We start from the raw sequence: 26,183 nt of genomic DNA, 5'->3' as shown, positions 1-26,183 counted from the left end.
GAGAAGGAACATCTCAAACTTCCACTGCCATACCAACTGATGGGAAAGTCTTCAGGAGTAAACCCTCAGGATATATCTGGAGCTGGAATCCTTAGGGCAGTCCTACGTTGAGTCAACACTAACTGGCAACTCATGTGACACTGCTAGTGCCAAACTGCATCGGTTTCTGCTGTTTCTCTCAATTCATTGGCTGCGTTGAGAAGGGAAGCCTGCAACATGGGCAAAAGCTTGCTCACCATATCATACAATATCCATGGTCGGCCCCCAACAATGGAGGGCCTCAAACTACCAAGAAACATTTACACTGAACATTGTAAGGAAATTTTGTGATGTACAAGTAAAAGTGTATTCAGAGAAGTTGGCTATAGTTTAGAGGTTTTGGGAGGGAAGTCATCTTGTAGCAAAAGTCATCTTGTAACATATGTTCTATGTTAAAAGGTATAACATTAGTTCTGGAATAGTTATAAAGTTGGGGATGCACAATTGGTTGAAATTGGAGGAGTGCAGAAGTCCTAGAGCACAATAGGACTGAAGTACATTAAAGAGACAGGGAGTATTGGGAGCATGCAAGGATATGAAAACAGGGATAATTGCTTTAAAATTGAAGTTTGACTAATGGAGAATCAATGTCTTTCAGCAGAAAGTGAATTAAGTGAGTAGGACTTACCGCAAGTCAGTATAGGGGTAGCAGAGAAATTGAACAAGAGAGGCTAAGCTTAGATATACTAAATGAAACAAGTCCAAAGATAACAAGTACATGCACTAATGGGGAGAAGTTGCTCTCTTGTCCATTTCTTCTCATCTTTAAAGTATTTCTATTTTTTGACTTTGCCTTTGTTTCCTTTGAGTCATGCTCTATAGTACCTAACTTTCAACTTGTTGTTAAAAATTAAACAAAAGCATGTTTGCTACCTTTTCATTTTCTTTTGGTTCAGGGATATTTTAAAAAATATTTCACCAGTCATTAAAATACCTTAGAATATGCTTTATTATTTAATAGCATTAATGACAGTCCTGTGTATTACATTAATGCTGTTTCCCTAATTCACGTAAAACTCACAATGTCTAATAGGAAGATTTCCAGCAAAGCATTGTTTGGGTTCCTCAAAACATCATGTTTTGTTAGTTTCAGTTCATTTCAGCTTTTCAGTTCAGTTCTGCTTTCTTTGGCTAATTCAGGATCTTGCAGCTGCTGTCACTTAGCCTTGCTGCTGCCACAAAGGAGCCAGTCCTTAAAGGAATGAGACTCTCCATTGGTCAGGGTCGACCATGGATATTGCGTCCTAGTTGTCTATGTGATACACAAGCCAGGGCACTACGAAATGGAGAACAAACTGCTGCCCAGGCACCTGATGCATCCGAAGACCAATACAGTTAGACACCATAGGTGTTGTAGAAATTGCCAGTCAGTGTTGAATTCAATGTAAGGACTCTAGCTCTGGAATTTTCCTCAGAGTTTACTCCCGAAACCTTCTCCATAAGTAGACATAGCCGCAAAGCAGTGGAGGTTTGAGATCAGAGCTTTCCTTCTCGTAGCTGAGCTGCCAACTATTGCTGATGAGCCCCATCTGTTGAAAGCAATTGGTTCTAACGCAGCAGTAAACCCACCTTTACCCCTTCTCCTGTCAGTAGAAATGGTGCTGTTGGGCTTTGTAACTAAGCCACATGTGAAGGCGAAGAGCTATACTTTGTTGTCAGAGGCTATTTGAGGTGCATGTCATTGGGAGGATTTAATAGGTAGTGGGAGCTTATCCTAACTACCTCCCATGACTGTGACAACCATAATATTATGCCTTATGCCAAAACAGGCTTCAATTGATCCACAAAAACCAAAGTAGGTTTTTGTGGATCTCGTGTGCAATTAGTGTCAAGCATGTTTTTCACTGCTGTAAATTACTGTCCTCATCCGTTCATGTGTTCATGGAAAGCCAATATAAATTTCTCAGGCATAAAAAAATCAGTTTTTGTTTCTAAAATTTGATTGTATGGCACACTAATGTGTTGGACAGCACAGGAACATACCCATTTTCAATTACTTTTGATGGGTCAAACAACTCATAACCAGACGGTAGATAGTCCACTCTGCAGAATCTTTCTATTAAGACCAAATATCTCTTGCCCCATCAGTCACTGTAGGCAATGGTGACCAACCCACAATTTGTGCATTAACCCTCAACTAAGTGAAATGCACTCAGCAATTCTGTGGCAAACTCATTGCCCTGCACTTGAGAAATGAAATGCCTATAGAGGATATTAGTCTCCTTGTGTCTGGTCACACAAGGCGCTGGCTGCACCATCAGCTTTTTGAGAGGCACAATGTGACAAACAGGAAGTCCATGTATATGGGAAGTAAATTAGGAAAACAAAAGAATTCTATTAGTCTTTCCTTTTTAAGGCCACTGAAGAGCCTTTTTCCAAGTGATGGTGATTTTTTTGTGCTGACACCACAATTGACAAATTCACATTTCCAGCTTTGGGGCTCTTATCTGGCAGGAAAGCTTCCTACTTAATTGTCCTTCCTTGCCCACTGAGATTATTTTAGCTTCCTGACACAGGAAAATTAAAGCCTTCAATTTTGTAAATATTCAGCTTTTTTTCTCCAATGCTTAATGAATATGCCTTTCCTGGTTTATGGTCTAAGGTTAGTTTTGAATGGATCTTGTATACGTAGAAATCCATGCATAACTAACTCTAATAAACATATATTGAAATGTGCATGATGATAATTCTATAAGGCAACAAAACACTATGTTTCTTTTCCTCATAGCAACCAAATATATTGCCACTTTTATTAAAGATCCGGGTTTTGGACATCTTCATTGCAGTACATTCCACAGTAAATCGATGCCTACAGGATTGTTCCAACATTATATTAAGATTTACCATTCTGTATTAGTGCTCAGTTTTATTAAACAAAAAAAAAGAAACAAATATTCCGATGCAGAACACACAGAAAAGTCTAAAAAGTCTAATACACAGTCTAAATTGTGTATTAGACTGCCCAGTCAGCTCCTAGAATGTCATGTAATGTTGTTCAAAGGCAACAAGGCCACTCTGTGCTATGACTATTTTTCTGTAGTCAAACAGCCACCTACTTTGCTTATTAAAAAATTCTGTAGCAGCAATTAATCAAAAGACCAGTAGCTGCTTTTCCAGTTGTATTCCTTTGGGATTGTTCCTAACTGTTCTGGAAATAATATTACATGATCTGATTAATTAACTGAATAATTCCTTTACTTAATATCTCATGATTGACATGGTTTCTTTTAGGAATTCCTCCCCGTACTTTTTCCCCTGACACATAGAGATGAACGGTGCAAATGTTGAAGAAGAAAAAACATGCTATGTCCGCAGTGGCATCCCGAGCTCCCAGCTGCATGCCATTTCACTTCCCCTTCCCAATCCCACACTGACTTGTCCATTCTTGGCCTTTTTGGCTACCAGAAAGAGGCCCATTGTAAACCAAAATGAAAACGTCTCATATTCCATCTGGGTAGTGTACGACTCAATGGCAGGAGCACTGAATTTTCCAGTTACAAGTTACCTTCATCACCAGTCTTCACTCCCACCCTCCCCCACCCCCACATACACACACTCTCTCTCTTCTTCTGATCCTCCTCCAGCCCTCCCTATTTCATTGTCCTCCCCATAACCCTCCTCCAGCCTGTTAACACCCATTTTTGTCTCCCTCCACCTCCCCATTCCATCAACACACACCCAACACTGTGTTGGTGGACTGAGGATGCTGGTGAATGTTGCCATTGATATCCGCCCTTGCTGACAGATGGCTCACAAGATTATTCCCAACTTGTTTACTGAAGCATCCAGAACATTGAACCTTCAACTGAATGTCCTCAAAACAAAGGTCTTCTACCAATCTGTCAGCCCTTCCCAATCCTGTTGCTGAACACCACCATCTTACATTAGTAGTTTAAAAACAGACTCTGAAGAGCATAGATCCATATCCTACAGCCATGATAGCAAAATTCAGCATCTTCCTTTGTCTGGGGAAAGGAGTGCTTCTAGATCAAGATCTCAAACCCAAATCGAAGTTCTTGGTCCAGTGGGTAATGATAATCATTGTCCTTATGTAAGCTTCTGAAGCATGATATGGATGTGGAAGCTATAGAAAGGGTGCAGAGGAGACTTACAAAGAAGTTGCCTGGATTGGGGAGCATGCCTTATGAGAACAGGTTGAGTGAACTTGGCCTTTTCTCCTAGAGTGACGGAGGATGAGAGGTGACCTGACAGAGGCGTATCAGATGATGAGAAGCATTGATCATGTGGATAGTCAGAGGCTTTTTCCCCAGGGTTGAAATGGTTGCCACAAGAGGACACAGGTTTAAGGTGCTGAGGAGTAGGCGCAGAGGAGATGTCAGGAGTAAGTTTTTTAATGGAGAGAATGGTGAGTGCGTGGAATGGGCTGCCAGCAACAGTGGTGTAGGCGGATACGATAGGGTCTTTTAAGAGACTTTTGGATAGGTACATGGAGCTTAGAAAAATAGAGGGCTATGGGTAAGACTAGTAATTTCTAAGGTAGGGACATGTTCGGCACAACTTTGTGGGCTGAAGGGCCTGTATTGTGCTGTATATTTTCTATGTTTCTATACCCCCATCAGGAACCTCAAAATACTGTAGAGAAACCACCATGCTCTACAAAACTGAACAAACTGAAAGGAGCTGAACAAACTAATTGGGAGTGAGTTTTCCACAGCTGCGCGTATTTCCCTACTTTGCTTTTAAGGTCAAGAAGTGTAGCAGCAACAAAATATTGTCAATAAAATAGTTTATGCACCATGAAATATCGCATTTAATATTCTGAATCACTTATAGTTCATTTTACTAACATAAATGCAAGTTCTTGAAAATCATGGAGAGGTCAACAACTTGAGGGGGTGATGTTGAACGTAGTGGGTTGGAGTGGTAGTGACTAATGGAAAAATTATTTGTGATATTTCCCGCTGCTGATGAAAATGATGACATAATGTTATTGGAATTGTTATTCAGAGAGGTCTTATGATGAGAAAGCATGAGTTCAAATCTTACCAAAGCAGTTTGGGGAAGGGATAGAGCATTAAAATCAGTTGATTAAATAAATCTGAATTTAAAACAAAATGCTGGTGGAACGCAGCAGGCCAGGCAGCACCTATAGGAAGAAGTACAGTCGACTTTTCGGGCCAAGACCCTTCGGACGAAAGGTCTTGGCCCGAAAAGTCGACTGTACTTCTTCCTATAGATGCTGCCTGGCCCGCTGCGTTCCACCAGCATCTTGTGTGTGTTGCTTGCATTTCCAGCATCTGCAGATTTCCTCGTGTCTGAAGTTAAAAGCTGGTTTCTGTATTTGTGATCCTGATGTTTCCAGGTTATTATAAAAGCCCATCTGGTCCATTAACATTCCTGAGATAAAGAAACCTGCTGTCTTTATCCATTACATGTGACTTCAGATCTACAGTAAAATGACTGAAATTAAGAACCTACCTTAAGAAATAGGAACAGGAATTGGAGATTAAGCTCACTGTAACTCCTATGCCATTCATTAACATCATGGCTGATCTTATATCTCGGTGCCACCTTTGAACTAACTTAATTTAGTTGTTCCTTAGTACTATACCATTACAAACTACTTAAAGAGGCTGCCTGTAAACTGCCTAACATCTTCTCAGAGTAGCTATGAATGGAGCATAAATCCATCCTCACTAGTGAAATGAGTTTCCATGAGTCAATTAAAAATATGCAGTCATGTTTCAGTCAGTCAGACCACCTGGGCATATTAGAGTCCTCCAGGCTTTGACACTCCTCCTCTCCTGATTACTAGTTGATTATTTTCACCAATGTCTTGTTTCAGTCATCAGACAGCTGTGTGTTGTTTTGTTTGTCTATTAAAGTTCCCTCTGTTTTGTTCATATTTTCTTAGTCTTGGCTTGCCTACCCTCTAAGTAGTGATTCTTGAGTCCTGGCCTGTGTCCTCTACAAACCAATGAACAAATAACGATTCTTTGTTCAAATCCATCCTCATCTCTGGTCATCTCTGCACTTGGTAGTCCACTGGTTAAAGATATGGGACTTCACCATAACAACCCTGGTTCAAACCCAGCATGACAACCACTCCTATTACAACAAAACTATGCAACTCTCCTTTGTAATAAGTATTTGGGCTGTTTATTTGCTGATTGCTACATGGACATTTAATATTGTTATATTCACAGCAAAATCTGGTCAATATCCTTGGGGAAGTAACCCCCTACATCTTTAAAAAAGTTGCTTCAATCAATCTCAAGAAACAAAACATGAACATGCTGCATATAATGGCTGTAGCTCTGGCTCATGCTTCATAATAGACACAGGAAAATGCTGAAAAGCAGGCCCTCAATTCCCAACACAATATCTTACTGGGTCGGCTCCATGTGGAAAGTAGGCGCATTTCTTTTGGATGTTTATAAAATAATGTATATTTCTACATTTGTGTGAAATTACCAAATTCTATTTTAATTACAACTCTTCTAAATGCTTCACCACTATGGAAATGAATAAACAGTCGAGATTTAAGGCTGAATCCCTTCAGCTCCTTGCCTTCTTGTGTCTCTAGTGTCTTTTTAATGCCGATTTGCAAATTCAGGTTTGGAGATTAGACTTGAACAAATTTATTGTCAAATAAGCTAAAAGTCCATGGCACCTGTGTGGTATCTTCAGTAAAAGGTTTTTGCTACCATTGCAGTATTATGTTCAAGCATCTGTGCAATAAAATTGCTTACCTTTATTTTCTTGGACGGCCCTTTGTAAAACCACATGTAATGGCGATGAGTTCTTCTCTATAAAAATGTTTTGGAGCTTATTATATGCTAATTCCTTCTTTCCATTATTTTGGAGTGTTAACTGTGGCAACCTACAACTTTAATTATAATATAGTATTTGTTTAGTAACACTACGTATTTCATATTATGAATAATATGAGATAATGGGCTAATTAATCAAGAACAAAATAATATTTAGTGGTAGACTTTATCATGAAAATTAGTGATATGTGTGATATTCTGTTCTCAATTTAATTCAACAAAATTCAAGTTTAATTGTCATTTAACCAGACATGAATACTCATGAGTACACCCAAACGAAACCCAAGGTGCAAAGACACATTACCAACAGTCACACACAGTAAGCACACACAAGATCACAATCATGTAATAAGATACACAACACCCACTCACCCCCTCCCACAGCAACACCATGGTTTGATGCATACAAGTCAATCAACTCATATGGAAAATCAGTAAAAATATGATGATGCAGAATATGCATACACACATTTTTTTTCTTTTGGATGTTATACAATTATACATGACATTATTAATAAGCACATTTCCTTCATTAATGGCATGAATCAAATATCAATGCAACATTAGAAGTCCTTTTGTTGTTTACATGAAGTTCAAAAAGGGATATCTTCTGGTTTAGTCTATTGTCTACTTAAAGAGGTAGACTGAGGACATCAAAGTGCTTTCACACTGGTCAGACACCTTCTAGAAACCACATAATGTGCTGTAACTTTCACACAAGCTTTACACCATTTAGCTGCTCACATACTGATCTTGTTATTATTGGAGTTAAAGCTATAGATTTGACTGGCTATGGAGAGCGGTCTGGAACCTTGTTCCCACCAAGGAAGTTTCACTTCTGCAGGACTTTTAGACTTTTAGATGAGGACCTCTGTAGAAGAATGTTTTCACAGGCTTAATTGTTCCAATGCTAGCATCATGAAAGGTCTTCAGTCACATTCCTGAGCAGGCCTTCCTTCCTTCTCCTTTGAGTACAAGGTGGCCGTTCCTTTCAAATTCTTCACCATCCCTTTTTTTCTAGCTTGCACAGTAGAATTCTGCTCTGTCTCAGAATCTGTTGCTTTCTTCAGCACCAGCACATAAAGGATCACACTGGCAACTCACCCTCCACTTGATCCTCACTGACACAGAAGCCATTACATTCAATTCACTCCACATGAGATCAAGAAAGTACAGACAACATAGGGTACAGCAAAAGGTATGGGATCGGAGAACATCCCAGGGAGGGAAATGATCTAAATTCCAGAGGCGAAGTGAGTGACTGCATTGACATCAAGGCAGCGCTTGACCAAACGTGGAGTCAAGCACCCGAGTAAAATGGAAAATCAATGGACAACAAGGAAAAAGCATTTCATTGGGCGGAATCACACCTTGTGCAAAGGGGGGGGGGGGGGGGTTGTTTTGGCTGTTGCAGGTCAATCGACACAGCACCAGGATAATGATGCTGGTGTTCCTCAGCCTAATCACCTTCATTAATGAACTTCCTTCCGTTACTAAATCCATAGATTAATTGATCGATTAGCTTTATTTGTCACGTGTACACTGAGAAATACAGTGAATTATGCTACTTTGTGTCAGCCACCAGCACAGTCCGAGGACTGTACTGGGGGCAGCCCGCAGGTGTCGCCACACTTCAGGTGCCAACGTAGTATGCCTACGGCTCACTAACCCTAACCATATGTCTTTGGAATGTGGGAGGAAACTGAAACACCCCAGGTAAACCCATGCATTCACAGGCAGAATGAAATTACAGAACCCCCGTAAGTGATTGTTGGCACGGTAAAGCGTTGTGCTAACCATCCAGAATCGAGGATACCCAGAAATGAGGGGGCTCATTGATCGTTGCCACAAGGTTTGGTTCCACTCAGAACTTCTCAGCAAATGAAGCAGTTCATATCTGCAAGCAGAAGGAATTGGACAACATACAGACATGGACTGGTAAGTGACAACAAGTATTTATACCACAGAAGTTCCAGATGATGACCAATTTCAAAAAAAGAGGAACTAATCAAAGAATAGTACAGCACAAGAATAGGTACTTCAGCCTATGATTAAACTAGTAATCAAATTCCTAACTAACCTGTTCCCTTCTGCCTACACAATGTTCATATCCTTCCATTTGTTGCACAATCATGTGCTTATCTCAGAGCTTCCTAAATGCCTCTATCATATTTGCCTCCACCATCACCTAGGCTGTGTAATCTTGGCACCCACCACAGTGTGTAAAAAAAACTTGCCCTGCACTTCTCTTTAATTTACTTCCTCAGCTTGAATACACGCCTCCTGGTATTAGACATTTCAACCCTGGACAAAAGATTCCCTCTGTTTGCTCGATCTATGCCTCTCATAATCTTATAAACCTTTATCAGATCTCTCCTCAGCCTCTGCTGTTCCAGAGAAAACAACCGAAGTTTGGCCAATTTCTCCTTATAGCATATGCCCTAAAATTCAGGTAGTATCCTAGTATAACTCTTCTGCAACCTCCCTAAATTTTCTTCCTATTTTCTACCTGTATTAGGGCAATCATAATTGAATGCAATACTCCAAATGCAGCCTGACTGGAGTTTTATAAAGCTGTCACCTATCTTCCTGAATCTTGAACTCAATGTCTCGACTAATAAAGGCAAACATGTCCTATGCTTCTTTACCACCTTATTAACTTGTGCAGTCACTTTCAAGGTGGACCCCAGGACTCCATCATCCTTCTGTATATCAGTAGTCTTGCCTCTCCACAGTCATCATCATTATGTGGGTGGTGGGGTAGAGAGGCAAAGGAGGTGTGTGGCGCTCTTTCCCTCTGCTAGCCTGCAGGTCACCCTTGAACAAGGTGTAGCATCTGCTTAGCCCCCCCGAACAGGGTCACGTGAAGGTGGCGGATGTTCATTTGAGCAGCTGGTGCACATCACAAATCCCGGTTATGCGACCACTGATGGCAAGCAGACAATCTCTGAAGAGTATTGATAATGGCTGGGGTAACATAGCCTGTAAAGACACTGCCCAGAAGAAGGCAATGGAAAACCACTTCTATAGAAAAATCACATCAGATCTCCCAAAGAGCAACACCTCATTCTGGTACTCAATGAGATCATTACAGTTTTTTTATTTTTACATCACTACCACTTTCCTGCATTATCACATCCTCAGAATCCCATAAGATCAAAAATCTAAAGATTGCTTTCTACCGAATGAATGAACCTTTGTTACTCTTGAGTAAGGAATTACAAAGATTCAGTACACTATCCACTGAATGATGAATTTTCTTATCTCTCCTTTGATTCGCCAAACCCTCACATGAACAACGTGATTCCTTGTTCTAGATGTTCCCTCCGGAAGAAACATGAATTGCTGCCCTTATCCTTTCAACTCACTTAAAATGTTTGTATATTTCAATGTGACCATCTTTTATTCTTCCAAATGCTAAAGCTATTCAGCTTAATCTCACTTCATATAACTCCTTCTTTCCAAAAATCATGTACAGTAAATCTCTGTTAATCCAAAATACTCGAGACTTTGGTGGTGCCAGACCAGGAGATTTTCCAGGGTACTGAACAGCATTATAAATAATACCCAATACTATTAATGCACATGTTCTTTAAGATGTGCAGTAGAATAATCTATTTTCTAATTAATTTGATAGGTTTATCAAGAGCCCAGGAAACAAGGCCCCGGTAAATAACAAGGGAGTAGGGGGACCGCAACCACAGTGTGTGAAAGGGAGCATGAGAATCAATAACCCAGTGTTATAAAGGGTCTCACCACATAGTGATCCCAATGCCAAACTATCAGGATTGTCATATATTTAGACAGTAGATTATAAGTTTTAATACATATCTAGGTTTACATAGAGGTCAGACATAAACAGAATATTCCAGAAGCATCCTCACCAAGGGAGAACAAAACTGTAGCATGGCATCTTTGCTTTTGAGCTTAGATCCTGTTGAAGGCTAACTTACAATTTTTGCTCCTTTCACCCAAGTCGTCAACACAACACCTGTCAATTACTACCTTCTTCTATTTTTCCTACCAAAGGGGATGATCTCACACTTTTCTACATTACGTATATTCCATCTTCCTCACTCTCACCTATTCATTCAGTCTGCCTACATTTGACCAAAACACCTCTATGCCCTCTTCACAATTTACAGGCCTGGTCACCAAGTTGCCAGGCTTGGCCTCAGGTAGGAAGGAATGGTTGACATACCTTTACCCAAGAAAATAAGCAGTGCCCAATCTGGGCCTCAAAGCAACTGCGATTCAATGCAGTGAATCAACAATCCAACAGCTCATTAGTGCCATACACGGGTGTTTTACAGGCACAACCTAACGGGTGCATTACAGCTGTCCTGTAAATGTCTTCCTATGTTAAGCCATCCGCTAACTGAGGTATTTATTTTGAATTGGTTACTAATAAGTTACTAACAAGTAACTTCCAGCATATTCACCGTTATGTAGGTTCTGCCTACAATGGAACAAAACGGCCAATAAGCCAGTCCAACTTATCTTATGGTCACTTAGTCTGCCTTCAGAAAGATAATGGTATTTCACATACTGAAGACAGATACCTGGACTAGATTACTAGGGAGTTTCTTTATAAAACCCCAACTCCAGCTACCAAGTAATATGATTCATGTTCAAGGGAGTTGTCTTTCATGAAGTAGGAGATAATTGTACTTTTTAAAGGGAGTTGCTGAAGGCACAAACCCAATTTAATAACCAAAATTCGCAGTGGAATCCATTATTCTTAGACATTCTTCTTATCTTGCATTTGAATTGGAACTTGAGGTCATTTTTATATCCCTCATTTTATTCCAAACATAAAAACAAAAGATTCACAATAAAAATAATGTTATGAAAAATAACCTCATCATAATAGTTTACCTGACATTTCGCTGAACAATTCCATTTCTTTTAAATTCCATTTCCAGAAGTCTTGGTGTGGTGAAGAGTATTGTTCTGTTCAATGTTGCAGAATCTGGGCTATCAATCTGCTTCTTCCATAAGCCCTTAATATAGTTCTCAATAGACGCTGGGTTTTTATCGTAGCGTGAACTAAGTTCTTGTAATTTTTCATTGTAGGTTCTAGTAAGACTTACTATTTGCTTGAAATAAAACATTCATAGATATTAGATAGCATGCTATAATGTATTAGAGAAATATTTTTGCACCCACCATATAGCAAGAAAATTATTTTTTTCTGTTAGATATGGAAATTACTGAATTGCGGAATCAGTCAAAAGCTGGAAAAGCTGATTCCTCAGTTGATTGTTTTCTCAGTTATATCAGTTAATTTGGCAAATTCCAAGAGAAAACTATTGCATAGTTTAAAAACAAACTTAACTGAAAGATAACAAAGACAAATGTCAAGACTGTTCTTGGAACAAAGTCATATGTTGTAAGTTTTGTTGTAACACACAAACTGTTAGAGAAACTCGGCAGGTCAGGCAGTATATAGTTGTGGTGAACTACATATACCTGTCTGGACACGCCCCCCCCCCCCCCCCCCCCCGCTGACTGCTCCTGTGGCTCCTCCCACGGACCCTGGTATAAAGGTGATTGGAGACACAGCCCCACCCTCAGTCTCCAGGATGTAGTGTGGTGGTCATTTGCTGCTTGTTCTTTCTTCCAGCCAATAATAGCCTATATCTCGCCTCACGTCTCCGAGAGTTATTGATGGTGCATCAATAGTATATAGAAGGAAATGCTAACATTATGCAATGGCCCATGTTGGTTAGTGTTTTTTTTTCTTCTCTTTTTTTGGGTTTTTTTTCTTTTTATTTCTTTTGTTCATATATACTATGAGTTTGGGAGGCTATATATATTGATTATTATATATTTGAATGTCTACTTAAACTATCAACTATGTACTCTCAAACACTTTGTATTCATGTTTCATTTCTGTTTGCTTAAAAATTAATAAAAAGATTTAAAAAGAAAAGAAATGGACAGTGGCCATTTCAAGTGGAGACCCTTCATCCAGAGTGAAAGATTAAGGGAGATAGCCAGTATAAAGGGTGGAGAGAAAGAGCTGGCACATGATAGGTTGATTCAGGCGAGGGGATGTTAGGCAGATGAGGGAGGGAGAAAGTGGGAATGGCATCAGAAACTGGAAGATGATAGATGGAAGTGCTAAAGGGCTGAAATGATGGAATCCAGCACTCAGATCATGTCCTTTTTTCACTGTTACCATCAGGTAGGAGATATAGAAACCTGAAGGCACACACTCAGCGATTCAGGAACAGCTTCTTCCCCTCTGATATCTGATTCCTAAATGGACACTGAACCCTTGGACACTACCTCACTTTTTTTAATATACAGTATTCTGTTTTCTGCACTTTTTAAAAATCTATTCAATATACACATACTGTAATTGATCTATTTATTTATTATTATTTTATTTTGTATTTTTTTCTTCTATATTATGTATTGCATTGAACTGCTGTTGCTAAGTTAACAGATTTCATGTCACCTGCCAGTGATAATAAAGTTGATTCTGATTCTGATCTGATAAGAGAGGAAGATGGAGTATGCAATAAGGAGAGGGAAGTATTGAAGGGAACCAATGGGAAGAATGGGTGAGTGATGGGCAGATGGAGAGAGTTGGGAAGGGGAAGATATATGATAATTTGGGCCAGGTGATATGAATGAGAGAGAAGAAAAGGCCAGAGGGGAAGAGGCTACCAGAAGCTGGAGAAGTCAGTATTCATATTGGAGACTACACAGATGGAACATCTAATTTGTGTTTAGCCTCTGCTCAGCAGTTGAGGAGACTGAAGACAGATGTGTTAGGGTGGGAATGTGTTTGGATATCTGGTGGCTTGTAAACGTTGTCAGATGTAGATGTGAGATTTGCAACTGAGCTAGACTGTAAGAAGTGTTAGTGCAAATGAGTATGTCTAATGAAGTTGCTAGTGAGTTAGGGGTGTGATGAGCTGAGCAAGAATAGAAGCTAGTATTGTAGTTAAAAGAATGAAGGTATTGTAGTTGGAGGAATGAACTCACTTGATCACTCATGTAAAATCATTGAGTTTCTTGTAGCACAACATACAGGCCTTTGTTGCTTACCTGCTGGAATTAATAGTCATGGCTACCTGCTACCATTGCCTTCCTATCTTGTGTGATCTTCTGGACCATCTTTTTGTCATAAAATCTTTAGTATGCATCATTTTTCAATGTTTCTCGAGTTTGATCACTTCCTGAAGCCATTGTCTCTTCTCTCTAAAAAGCTAGCATTAACTAATGCAGCCTTGCTTTAAGTGGAGATAACCTCTCACAAGTTGAACTCCTGCTAACTCTCCCAGCCAATCCACTGCACAGTTAACATTCACTGAATGATATCATGAAATCAGCAAAGAACAGAAAGTTGGCATGCTGCTTACACTGCAGTCATTAGGAGCAGATTAACCGTCAGTCAAACCTCCCATTGCCATTAATCACATTTGTCTCTCCTAATACCTTTACAAATTACAAGTAATGACCACGTTCCATGGACAACTAAAACAGAAAAATCACAAGGCTGAACTTTTGATATAAATTGATGTAGGCCATGAAAAAATAGGAAGAATTAATAAATTATTTGCATGAAAGGATTAAATTAATGTGGCTAAATTTTAAAAAAAACTGTGAGGGCATTGCTTCTGATGTTACTATTCAACTATAAAGGAATTATCGCATAACAATTTTCAATGGCAAATTTATAATTTGAATGATATTTCAACCACTCCTTTAAAATCGAGCTGTAAGAATGTTGCTCTATTTTTCACCTGCTAAACTTTCAGGCTAGCCATTGGGAAGCACATATTCATTAATGGTTGGCTCTGTGCCACTTGTCATATTGGTATATATATTGGTATAAAGGCATATAGAGGCCAAAGCTTAATTAGGGTTAAGGATCTCCGTTCAGATGGTGGTGGGGGTGTGGGGGTCTCTCTGCTGTTTGATTTTTAAACAAAAGTTATTGCCCCAAAAACAGTGTTGGGCCTTATGCCATAAGGTGGATGACATAAGGAGCTGTCATCCACCTCCTAGCTCCACACTGAAACCAAGATCAGTTCATTTTCATCTTTCATCAGCACTTCACTGCCCCTTGTCTGAACTGCTGACATGCATCCTATTTGTCAGTTGATTGACTGGAAATAGGTTGTTTTGTTAATAAATCTATGTGCATGTTAGCCTTTAAATAGTACCGGTAATTGTTCTTTTGTTTCTCCAGATAGCATTAGGTGATTGTGCTTCAAGGTGTTTTAATCTGACACTCTAGCAGAGTTGAAAGGGTGTAGTAGTTCTGAAGAGAAGTACTTGTGTCAAAGTTTATCCCCATGGAAGTGTAAACCAAACTGATTGGGCCTTCATGGAAATAAATTTCAGAGTAAAATGTGTAACTGTATAATTATTTTCATGCTGCAGTAACTTTTTCATCACTTCTTTCATACGTGGATGTAAAAAACTACCATGGCAGTATTGAATGAGGAGCAGGTCAATTTCTCCATATCCTAGCAAATGTTCATCATCTAAACCAGTTGACTTGCTTATTTATTTATTTCAATGCTATTTGAGTGATCTTTGTTTCCATAAAACGGATGCACGTTTTCTTCTTGTGTATTTAACTGGTCCAAAACACTTGCATCCAGAAATCACTGAAAAAGCTACATGTTGTTTTCTTAAACACTGATCTATAAATACAATTATACCGTGTGTGATTTGTTTAAAAAATGGAAGTGTGTACCGGCGTTGAGAAACTGGTGTCTGATGATGTGCCCATTTGTTTGGAAGCTCTGAAGGAAGGCACAGGTACATGAAGCAGTTGGTCTGTTTTTATTGGCATTCTCTGATGAATGCTTACTTTAGCCTTAATTTTCTTGGAAGCAGGCCTAAAATCAAGGTTATAAAATTATTTTTAAAAATTCATTCTCTTGGTGTACAATATGTAAGATTTCTCAACTAGTACAAAAATGATATTCTCACATTTAATTTTTAATTGATCAAAATACAAATATTTGAACACTGAACCACACAAAGTGGTATGCAGACCAGGGACTTGAAACCTCAGGAGGAAGGAAATTGAGGCAGAGCGTTTCAGGGAGGTTTCAGAAGGGAATTCCAGAACTCCTGAAAACACAGAAGCCAGTGTTGAAGCAATTAGATTTCAGCATGTCCAAAATACCTGAAATAGAGCAGGAGGATATCTCAGAGGCTAAAAGAGATTGAAGAGATTGGTGTTTTAAACAGGGTTAGTGATATACAGGAATCAGAGAGCAAGGTTAAATTTAAATTCAAGGCATTGCTTAACCCAGATACAATTTCATCACTCAGTCATCTTGGAACAATTGAATGGGTGTTTGAAAGTAAAAGTATGACAGCCAGGCCTAGAATTCATGAAAGAAGAGATTCAGCCATCACAGGTAGTGTTGGGGCAGTTACCAGTAAATGCCAAAAAGGTGGAAAGGGTGGCTGTTGTCAATGTTATGGTGTAGAACAGGAGTTAATAGACAAATACCATTAAGCAAGTAGATCGCGGACCCCAGGTTGGGAACCCCTGGTGTAGAGAATGGCCTACAGGTAATCAATGATCGGTTAAGTGGCTAGAGGAGATTCATATTTGCACCAACAGTCCTGGGTTGCTTAGTGGATTAGGAAAATGGAAGTTTGGCATAAGGTGCAGGAAAGAGATCATGGCCTGGGTTGGTGGTGAACAGACTGAATGTGGATTAGATAGAGGCCTGGGCTTAATGGAAAGGCAGTAGTTGATGCTTGAACAGATCAGAGGGGGTAGATTATGTAAATGGGAAGTTCTGAAATTAGAGCTGTGTCCAGTAATTCCCAATGCTATTTGCTCCCTGGTTAATATAGTCTAATATTCAGTGTGAGAATTGCACAGGGAATGACACAAAATGATAATTATCACTGTGTGGTAATTAAGCTTTCAGCTTCACAGTTCTGGAAGAAATACAACATGATCTAATTTCTAGGCCAAGTTCAATCACCGCTGCACCTTGAGATATCTGATCATAACTACAAAGGCTCTTGACAACTGTGCACAAAGAAACAAAATGTTCGCCAGATTCAATTACTTTGAACCAGTCTCTCCCTGAAACTGTCCAGGTGTGGAAGTTGGCAAAGACTCCCCATTCTCATATCTGACAAATGACCATTTAGATGAGGTACTGGAAATTTGCCATCGTCTACAGAATCAGAATCGAGCATTTTGTCACTGCATTCAGGAGGGAAGAAATAAAAGGGGGAGAAAATTCAGGTTAATTAAAAAAAAACATATACTTGGCTGATATGGAGAACTGGTTAGCTACCAGGTCTGTTATGTTAGTCATGCTTACGGAATCTGGTTAAAGCAGGTAGAAAAAAAATTAGATTGGAAATAAATTGAAGTTAATGGTGTCAATGTATGATAGTCTTAGGGCATGACTATGATGCAAGAGTGTGGATCCACCTTGCCGTATAATCATCTAAAAGGTATTGAAAACTTACAATTTTGGATCTACAGACAAACGTTTGCCCCATGACATTAAAGAGACAGGTTAACAAATTTAAATTTCTCTGGGTACTCCTGTGTTTTACAGAAAGGAAAGCTATCTTTTGAAAGTATAGGGTAGGACATGTAACTTGAAATGTTACACTACGTTATCAGTGATTCCAAGGGCTCAGATTTTATTGCTGCTTTGGATAAGGCTTGATCTGAATCAGAACAATGAAAAGGCAGGATGACGCAGGAAAATTGATGCTTCTGATCCATGTTGCCTTAGCAGATACAAACCATTGACCCAAGAATAGTTCGAGGTGTAAGCTGTGCACCTAGTCAGCACTGAGTGAAAAACCTGCACTAGTTTTGTGCTAAGTGATAGTCTAATAAAATAGAACCTGATGCTTTATGCACATTTGAATCTTGGATCCCATTTAATTCTTTTCCATATAATTACTTCTACTGCAGGCCTAATAGCACAAGAAATGGACATTTTTGCTGCTGATCTGGTGGGAACTCTCAAGGTAGGAGATCCCATTCTCGAACCAGTGGAACTACATTAGGGCAGGGGTTGGTCTTTGAAGCAGAAATTGCTTCCATTGACTGAAATGTCACCATGGTATTGGAGGAGGATGCATGGGTCAGGGATCATGGTTACCTGACAAGAGAAGTTTCAGCAGGATGCTGCCTGAATTAGTTATGTGAGGATGTTGGATGGGCTTGTTTTCCCTAGAATGAACGAGACTGAGGGGTGACCTGATAGAGGTATATAAAAATAAGGGCATGGATAGGGTGGATTGTCATTTTTTTTCATGGTAAGTGAATCAAAAATAAGAGTGCATAGGTTTACGGTGAGAAAAAGGAGTTTTAAACACAATTTGAGGGGAAGTATTTTTGAGGTTACTGCTAGTGAAGGTGCTGGAATCAAGTTAAATGCTATGATTAAGAGACGGCCACTTGATAGGCAAGGTGTAGAAGAGGTGGGCTAATGGGGTTACCATGGATGGTTGTCACAGATGTGGTGAGCTGAAGGGCCCAAGTCTTTGCTGTACAACTCTATGACTGGGTGCCTCTTGTAATAAAGTTCTGAGTAATTTTCTTTCAGAAGAACCATCTTGCAACTATCCCAGATGAATCAAGTTACAACCTTTCTGCCAGAATTAGTTGGAGACAAATGCAGGAGCTTGCTTTCATCCTTCGACTGAGGCCAGCTCCAATGTTCAAGGCCTGCATTGCTTACAAATCATATATTTATACTACAGTGTTGCAACCGTGCCGTTGATTATATGTTGCATATCGCTCAAAAGCCCTTCTGTGCACCCAGCAGTTTTCGTATGCAAATATACCATATGCATTAGGACTTTGACCTATTTCCCAAGACTGCTGCATGCACACAGAAGTAGGATTAGCAATTAATTTTAAACTAACAGTCTATCATGTAGTACACAATGGATTGTTTAGTTCCTAACATCCATAGTGCACAAGGTGACAAGGTACAATTTATGGATTAGATTTTTAATTGCTTCCACCCAAATTGTCATGGAATACCAGAGGCCATGTTGAAATAATTCTTTGGAAAGCACATGTGACTTGATTCAATATTATTTAACTGAATTATTGGAGAAGGTCATATTTTGATACACCTTCATAGAACAGCAGATGCTTAGCTATGAGAAAAATATTTCATACCATTATTTAAAAGCAGAATTTTAAACAGGAACTATTTTACCTTCCTTTCCATGACTGAGTTGGCTTTATTAAAAACAAACCAGATTCTTCCTCAATATTTTCCAAGGTATTCATCAAAGCATTTGCAAGTGTGATCCTTTGCTTTGTAAATTTCAAGGCTTCTTCATTCCATCCACTTTTTCTCTTAAAGTATTTTAAATAGATCATATAGAGAAGTAAATGAATATTTCCTGACAGCTACTGAGAGATTAAGACACCTTCATTCATTAACATTGAAATTCTAAACATGTCAACCATATTTATTAAGCAGAATGCACATTTTCACCCAATTCTGGGTGCTGTTGTGCATATGACAAATTCATTTATTTAGTTTTATTTATTTATTTAGAGACGCAGTACAGAACAGGCCCAGTGAGCTGTGCCACCTCGCAACCCATCTATTTAACATTAGCCTAATCACAGGACAATTTGCAATGACCAGTTAACTTACTAACCATTATGTCCTTAGACTGTGGGAAGAAATTGGAACACCCAAAGGAAGCCCATGCAGTGAAAGGGAGAAAGTAGACACTCCTTACAGACGGCACCGGAATTGAACTCCAAACTCTGACGTCCCAAGCTGTAATAGTATTGCGCTTATATCTACGCTACCATGTCACCATTTACTCAGGCTCCTTGCTGATTATAATCGTTCCTGAGATTTTCTGTGGAATTGGCAATGCCCAGTACATACATTCATCCATATATAGGTCAAGATTAAACAAACTACGTTGTAACCACATAACCATATAACAATTACAGCACGGAAATAGGCCATCTCGGCCCTTCTAGTCCGTGCTGATGGAGTCGTCGTTGATGATGCATTTTCAATGGCTACTCTCAAAGTAATGAATATCAAAAAGTTTCAAATGCATGGTATCACCAGATCTTTTCAAATAACTTTGCTTTACTGCTACTCTTTATATTTGCATAACACTTTTCTCTCTCATTTTGAGTTCTGATGGGGAAGGCAACAATCCTAATGCAAGCAAACTGATCTGTGGTGGATAGGATATAAAAAGGGAAGAAAGAAAATCATTTGGATAGTGGCAATAACACTAGCTGAAACACTTCAAAAGTAATTAGCAGTCAACCATATATTGCAGAACAAGCAACATGTATATAACAAACCGATCAGGAATGACAAGTCTCTTGCCATGAAATAAATTAGTAAACTCTTTTTTATTTATTGAAAAAAGAATTCAAGTTTCCTGTACCACAACATGTTATTAGGCAAGAACTATTGATACCATAGTACTAGAAACTTTTTGACTCTCACTTGTAGCCTTAATTATTGAATTCAATAAAATTGAGAGATTTATTGCATTGAATGAGACTCTTTGCCTTCAAGGGAATAAATAGAGGTTGCTTGTCTGGTCTCATGATCTCCCATCGATCACACTTGCACAATCTATTAAATGGGCTGTGCCTCAAGAGAACTCGTGGGATTTTGTACATTGGTTGAGTAAGGTTACAAATGAGAGTGTGCTAGTCAGGCAGAAAGGATGGGGAATGGGTAATACAGATATGCTGAGTATCTGGGTAGATGCAGCTGGAAGGAGAGGGAAAATGCATTTAGTATAAACGTGGCAGAAGGAATGAGAGGGTAGAGTAAGGGTGGACTTATTTTCCACCATCAGTGTTCTACAACAACACACACAAAATGCTGGTGGAGCACAGCAGGCCAGGCAGCATCTATAGGGAGAAGCGCTGTCGACGTTTCGTTCTGATATGTCTATCCATGGCCTCCTCTATTGTCAAAATGAATCCAAACTCAGGTTGGAGGAACAACACCTTTCTACCGGCTGGGTAGCCTCCAACCTGATGGCATGAACATTGACTTCTCTAACTTCTGTTAATGCCCCTCCTCCCCTTCTTACCCCATCCCTGACATATTTAGTTGTCTGCCTGTTCTCCATCTCCCTCTGGTGCTTCCCCCCCTCCTTTCTTTCTCCTGAGGCCTCCTGTCCCATGATCCTTTCCCTTCTCCAGCTCTGTATCACTTTCGCCAATCACCTTTCCAGCTCTTAGCTTCATCTTACCCCCTCTGGTCTTCTCCTATCATTTTGCATTTCCTCCTCCCCCCACTACTTTCAAATCTCTTACTATCTTTCCTTTTGGTTAGTCCTGACGAAGGGTCTCGGCCCGAAACGTCGACAGCGCTTCTCCCTATAGATGCTGCCTGGCCTGCTGTGTTCCACCAGCATTTTGTGTGTGTTGTTGTTTGAATTTCCAGCATCTGCAGATTTCCTAGTGTTCTACAAGCAGGATTGAGGGAATTTCTTTCAGCAGATGAGCTACAGAGGTTCAAGGAGCCAGCATATGAACACATTTTTTTCCAAAGGAAAAAAACATTAACTATCCTACTAGAAACCCATATTGTGCAAATCATTAAAAAATGCTCAATTCAGAATGGTAAATGAAGAAGAAATAAATGAATAGCATAAGGAGCAGTTTAAAGTTGTTGAGAGCTGCACAATTTAAAGTTATTTGAATATGGGCAAGCGTGTATCATCCCTGGAATATAATTCAATGCCTGTTTTCAGGGAGCACACTTCCTTGAAGTGCTCTGCCATGAACATGATGAAACTTATATTAAGTTTCAAATACAGGAGATACAATTGTTCATCTAAATTCTAAAAAAGGTCTTCAATCAAAACCAGTGAAAAGATTTCTTTTTAAATAACTGGCAAGTCTACTTCCTTCAGAATCTATGGAGATTTGGCATGTCATCTAAAACTTTGATAAACTTGTACAGATATGTATTAACTGGCTGCATCATAGCCTGATAAGGAAATACCAATGTCTTTGAACAGAAAATCCTACAAAAGGTAGTGGATTCCGCCCAGTACATCACAAGTAAAGTCCTCCCAACCGTTGAACACATCTACATGAAACCCTGTCGTAGGAAAGCAGCATCCATCATCTGAGGCCCTCTCCACTCAGATCATGCTCTTTTCTCACTGCTGCCATCAAGTAGAAGGTACAAGAACGTCAGGACTCACACCACCAGGCTCAAGAACAGTTACTACCCCTCAACCATCACGCTCTTGAGATAATTACATTCACTTGCCCATCCATTGAAATGTTCTCACAATCAATTACATCATTTAAGGACTCTTTATCTTGTTAATTCATGTTCTCATTATTTATTGTTATTTATTTATTTTTGCAGTTTATTGTCTTCTGTACTCTAGTTGATCATTCATTGATCCTGTCATAGTTACTATACTAGAGATTTGCTGAGTACGTCCACAGGAAAATGAACCTTAGAGTTGTATGTGGTGACATATATATACTTGATAATAAAATTTAGATTTGTACTTTGATAACCTGCATGAAGCAAGCGGACATTAGAAGTTGCCTTTAGAGTTGCTTAAATCACAAACAAAAGAAAATCTGCAGATGCTGGACATCCAAGCAACACATACAAAATGCTGGAGGAACTCAACAGGTCAGGCAGCATCTACGGAAAAGAGTACAGTTGAAGTTTCGGCTGAGACCCTTAATAAGGACTGGAGTAAAAAAAGACTCCCCACCACCTCTGACTTCTCATCTTCTTTTGTCCAGTCCTGATGAAGTTTCTCAGCCTGAAATGTCGACTGTACTTTTTTCCATAGATGCTGCCTGGCCTGTTGAGTTCCTCCAGCATGTTGCGAGAGTTGTTTAAATACTCAGTTTCTATTAAATTCATTTCACTAAAAATTGAAATGAAATGAATTAAAGCTTATGTGTAGAAAGCATTCATCATCTGCAAACCTTTCAACAACATAGATTGTAACAGGTGTGAACAATTCATGTTAAATTGGTTATGATAAATTACCTTTAAGTACAGTTCTTTCATCTTTTTGAAGGCTTCTGAGATGGGCTTTGATGTACCAACTTGATGTGTGATGCATTTTTCTGCCTCTTTTAATGTGACATGCTGAGAGTATTGCTTTACCAGCTGGAAGAATCTCTCCTTTTGTAAGTCAATATATTTTTCCATAGTTCGAACTGCATTCTGCAACGTAAGCAAAAATCAACTAAAGTCTCCGCCGGTTAAACAAAAAGCTGAATTTTAATGATTTATCTTCTGAAAGCTATCATTGTACCAAAAAGTGTACTGAGAGACTGAAATTATTTAATTTAGATACACATAAATGAGCAACTTCAAACAGGATACAAAGGGTTATATTACTGGGATGTCCCCATGCGCTTGCTGGATAATGGGTGATTTTGAATGTTCTCCCTATTTGGCCTAGTTTAATTATTGTCCAATGCACAATATTGGGTACATGGAATTAACTTCCATCAATAGCAGTTAAAATTGTGCCATTAATTCAGAGATTAAACAGATTTTTTTTCAATATCTTGCAACGAATGAGCCAAGGAAATGTCATGCCATAAAAAGCAAACGGTCATGCATGAATGACTGAATATTTTACTGTTTGCTTAATTGCTTTTGATGAGAGGAAATACTCTGCTTGATGGATCTTCTCAAAACCCATACTTTCTTAAGATCCTGAAGTCAGAAACATAATGTCTTATCTAATCAAGTGACTTAATTATAAAAGTCCACTTCAGCAGAATACATGGGACATGTATTGCAGCTATCAATCATGTGTATCTGATTAATGCACTGTAGGTGTTCATCTGCCACTGAACCCATCATACGAGAAATGATCTGCAATAATCAAAACATCATTACATGATTTAACATCTAGTATAGATGGCCGTACAGCGTAAAATGAGGTAAAGAAGAACTTTATCAAGGGTGGAAAGGTAAAAATGATGTAACTGATAACCAGTCCAAATACAACAAATTAAAAATGTATTTATTCCTTGTAAATGCTACCTTCTTTATTGAACTACACAACCAATCTGCAGCCACAATCAATGCATTCCAGAAGGGAGATTGTCATATCAATATTCTTGAGAAAAGAACTTGTACCTATTCAAGTAACTTAATACACCTCATTCCTCTAAAAGCATCTTCAGTAGTCATCATTAACCTTTTGCAAAGACATTCTCCCCTTCAGAGAAACTCAAAATATTTTCCTCTTAGTTCAACTGTACTTAGCCTCCTTCTCAGTTCACAAAGCTTCCACAGGATATAATTAAATGTTCTGCTGTGCACCAAAGACGCACACTAACCACAAAACTTTAGTATAACCACTACAGTTGCTATAACGTAAGAGATAGAAGTAGAGATAGCTTTTTTGGTTACTTGTGTTGGTACTGTCAATCAGTAAGATCACAGCTAAACTTTTATCCCAGCACCATTTTCCTATCTCTTAATTCCCTTTATATCCAAAAGTATATTGAACTTTATCTTAAACGTACTCGATGACCAAGCAAGTACATCCTGTCAGCAGAAATGGGCTTAGTAGCTAAATCACACGTGAAGGCCAAAGGCGGACTTCGTTGCCAGAGGCTATTTGAGGTGCATGCCATTGGGAACATTTAATAGATAGTGGGAGGTTGTCCCCATTACTACACTGGGCTAAAACTACCTTAAGGAATCTTAATGATGAAAATTCTGCTTATCTCAGTTTTGCTTGTCTTCCATTTGTTTTGAGATTCTAATGGAAAATATTTTTAAAAATAGCAGTTATTGATCTAATCTACATCACCAACAGCAATATCCAAAATAAAACAGTAAGTGTAAGAATACGCTGGCCTGCAAAACCTAGCCAGTAAACTATCCACACACAGTTTGAGTCCAAACACTATTCACCACTTCCTCCTCTCTCCCCAACTATCATCACCTCCCCATCTCTGGAAATATTTTTTTTCAAGTTTCTGTACCACAAAATAGACACATAACCCCCTGCTCCCCCCCCAAACACCAAACTTTCCACTTCACTAGACTCCAATCCCTCCATTACATTTGCTTCTTGGTTTCAAATCAGAATCATATTTTGAATAAAAAGGGATAGTTGTAGCAGTCGTTTTCATAAACATTCTCTCAGCACAGTTAGGTGTGTTTAAATTCAATGAAGCAATGAGGGAACATACTTTCCACTGTGTTTGTGACTAACTCATGAGAAAAGAGTAGAGCAGGTGTCTATTCTAATAAGTTCTTCGAGGACTCCTTTACTCTCATGGGTGGTTGAAACCCATCCTCCAGGGAAAGTATGAGGCAGTTATATAACAAATATGTGGAGACCAATGGTGCTTCCAATTCCATGCTCCCATTGGATTCATCTTTAAGGGGAGGGTGTCTCTGAAAAGAATGTAATGTACAATTTGAGATCTGCTATGACATATCTCCCTTATGTTTTGGTAAGTCCCACCAATCTTGTTGCTAGGCTTATGAATCTGCTAATTGTACATTTTTTTCAGGCGTGCTTAATACTGCGTGAGTGCAGTTTTCCACTCACTCGTTAACACATTCATATAATTGGGTCCTGCTGAAGGGTCTCGGCCCAAAATGTCGACTGTACTCTTTTCCACAGATGCTGCCTGGCCTGCTGAGTTCCTCCAGCATTTTGTGTAAGTTGCATATAATTTACTGGGTGTGCCATTTTAGAAGTCCTTGGGCATGTGATTTGAAATTGTGCCACACAGTTGAACTAAAACCACACAAAATATATTACAAAACAATGCTAAAACAGTCTTTCTGATCATCCAGTTTGCTTAGAGTCTTTTGTGACATTTGGTCTAAGATTGTATTTTGTATCACTTACCTTGTAGTTTTCTTTGGAAATTATGTTATTGTTGACACCTTTTGTTAAAACTCTGGTATTATGATTCACATCTGTTCTTGTGAAAAGCAGGATGGCATCAGGATCCTGTTTCTTTTCAAACTTCACGTATCCTCTTGTGCATTGTGATATATTTAGATGATGGACTGTGTTCAGCTCCTTTACAGTAAGTATACAAAACAGTGACAAAACTGAGGACAAATTAAGAACATATCCAAAGTTTCTGAGGTTTTCCTGGTTTATAAATTTGAATTTACCGTGTATGAGAATCAGAATCAGAATTAGGGTTATTATCACCTGCACGTGACGTGAAATTTGGTAACTTAGCAACGGCAGTTCAATGCAATACATAATACAGAAGAGAGAAAAAAAAGTAAAAAAATAATAATAATAATTAAGTAAATCAATTACAGTATACGTATATTGAATAGATCAAAAACACGCAAAAAACAGAAATACTGT

At 38.9% G+C, this 26,183-nt stretch overlaps 1 protein-coding gene across 1 annotated transcript in view; it reads right to left on the bottom strand.

Moving 5' to 3' along the window:
* LOC140738504 (uncharacterized) overlaps nucleotides 1-26,183 on the bottom strand; it is a 95,390-nt gene that overhangs the window by 2,659 nt on the left and 66,548 nt on the right. Inside the window, exons 10-15 of the mRNA XM_073065871.1 lie at nucleotides 25,704-25,880; nucleotides 22,856-23,035; nucleotides 19,034-19,176; nucleotides 15,556-15,700; nucleotides 11,712-11,932; nucleotides 6,753-6,889 (exon numbers count right to left, since the gene is read on the bottom strand). Coding sequence (XP_072921972.1) covers nucleotides 6,753-6,889; nucleotides 11,712-11,932; nucleotides 15,556-15,700; nucleotides 19,034-19,176; nucleotides 22,856-23,035; nucleotides 25,704-25,880 — 1,003 coding nt within the window. The remainder of the gene's footprint in view (nucleotides 1-6,752; nucleotides 6,890-11,711; nucleotides 11,933-15,555; nucleotides 15,701-19,033; nucleotides 19,177-22,855; nucleotides 23,036-25,703; nucleotides 25,881-26,183) is intronic.

Source organism: Hemitrygon akajei, chromosome 2 (assembly GCF_048418815.1).
Source record: "Hemitrygon akajei chromosome 2, sHemAka1.3, whole genome shotgun sequence".
Classification (NCBI taxonomy): domain Eukaryota; kingdom Metazoa; phylum Chordata; class Chondrichthyes; order Myliobatiformes; family Dasyatidae; genus Hemitrygon; species Hemitrygon akajei.
The sequence above is the reverse complement of the archived record's forward strand: the minus strand, read 5'-3'. Positions and strand labels throughout refer to the sequence as shown.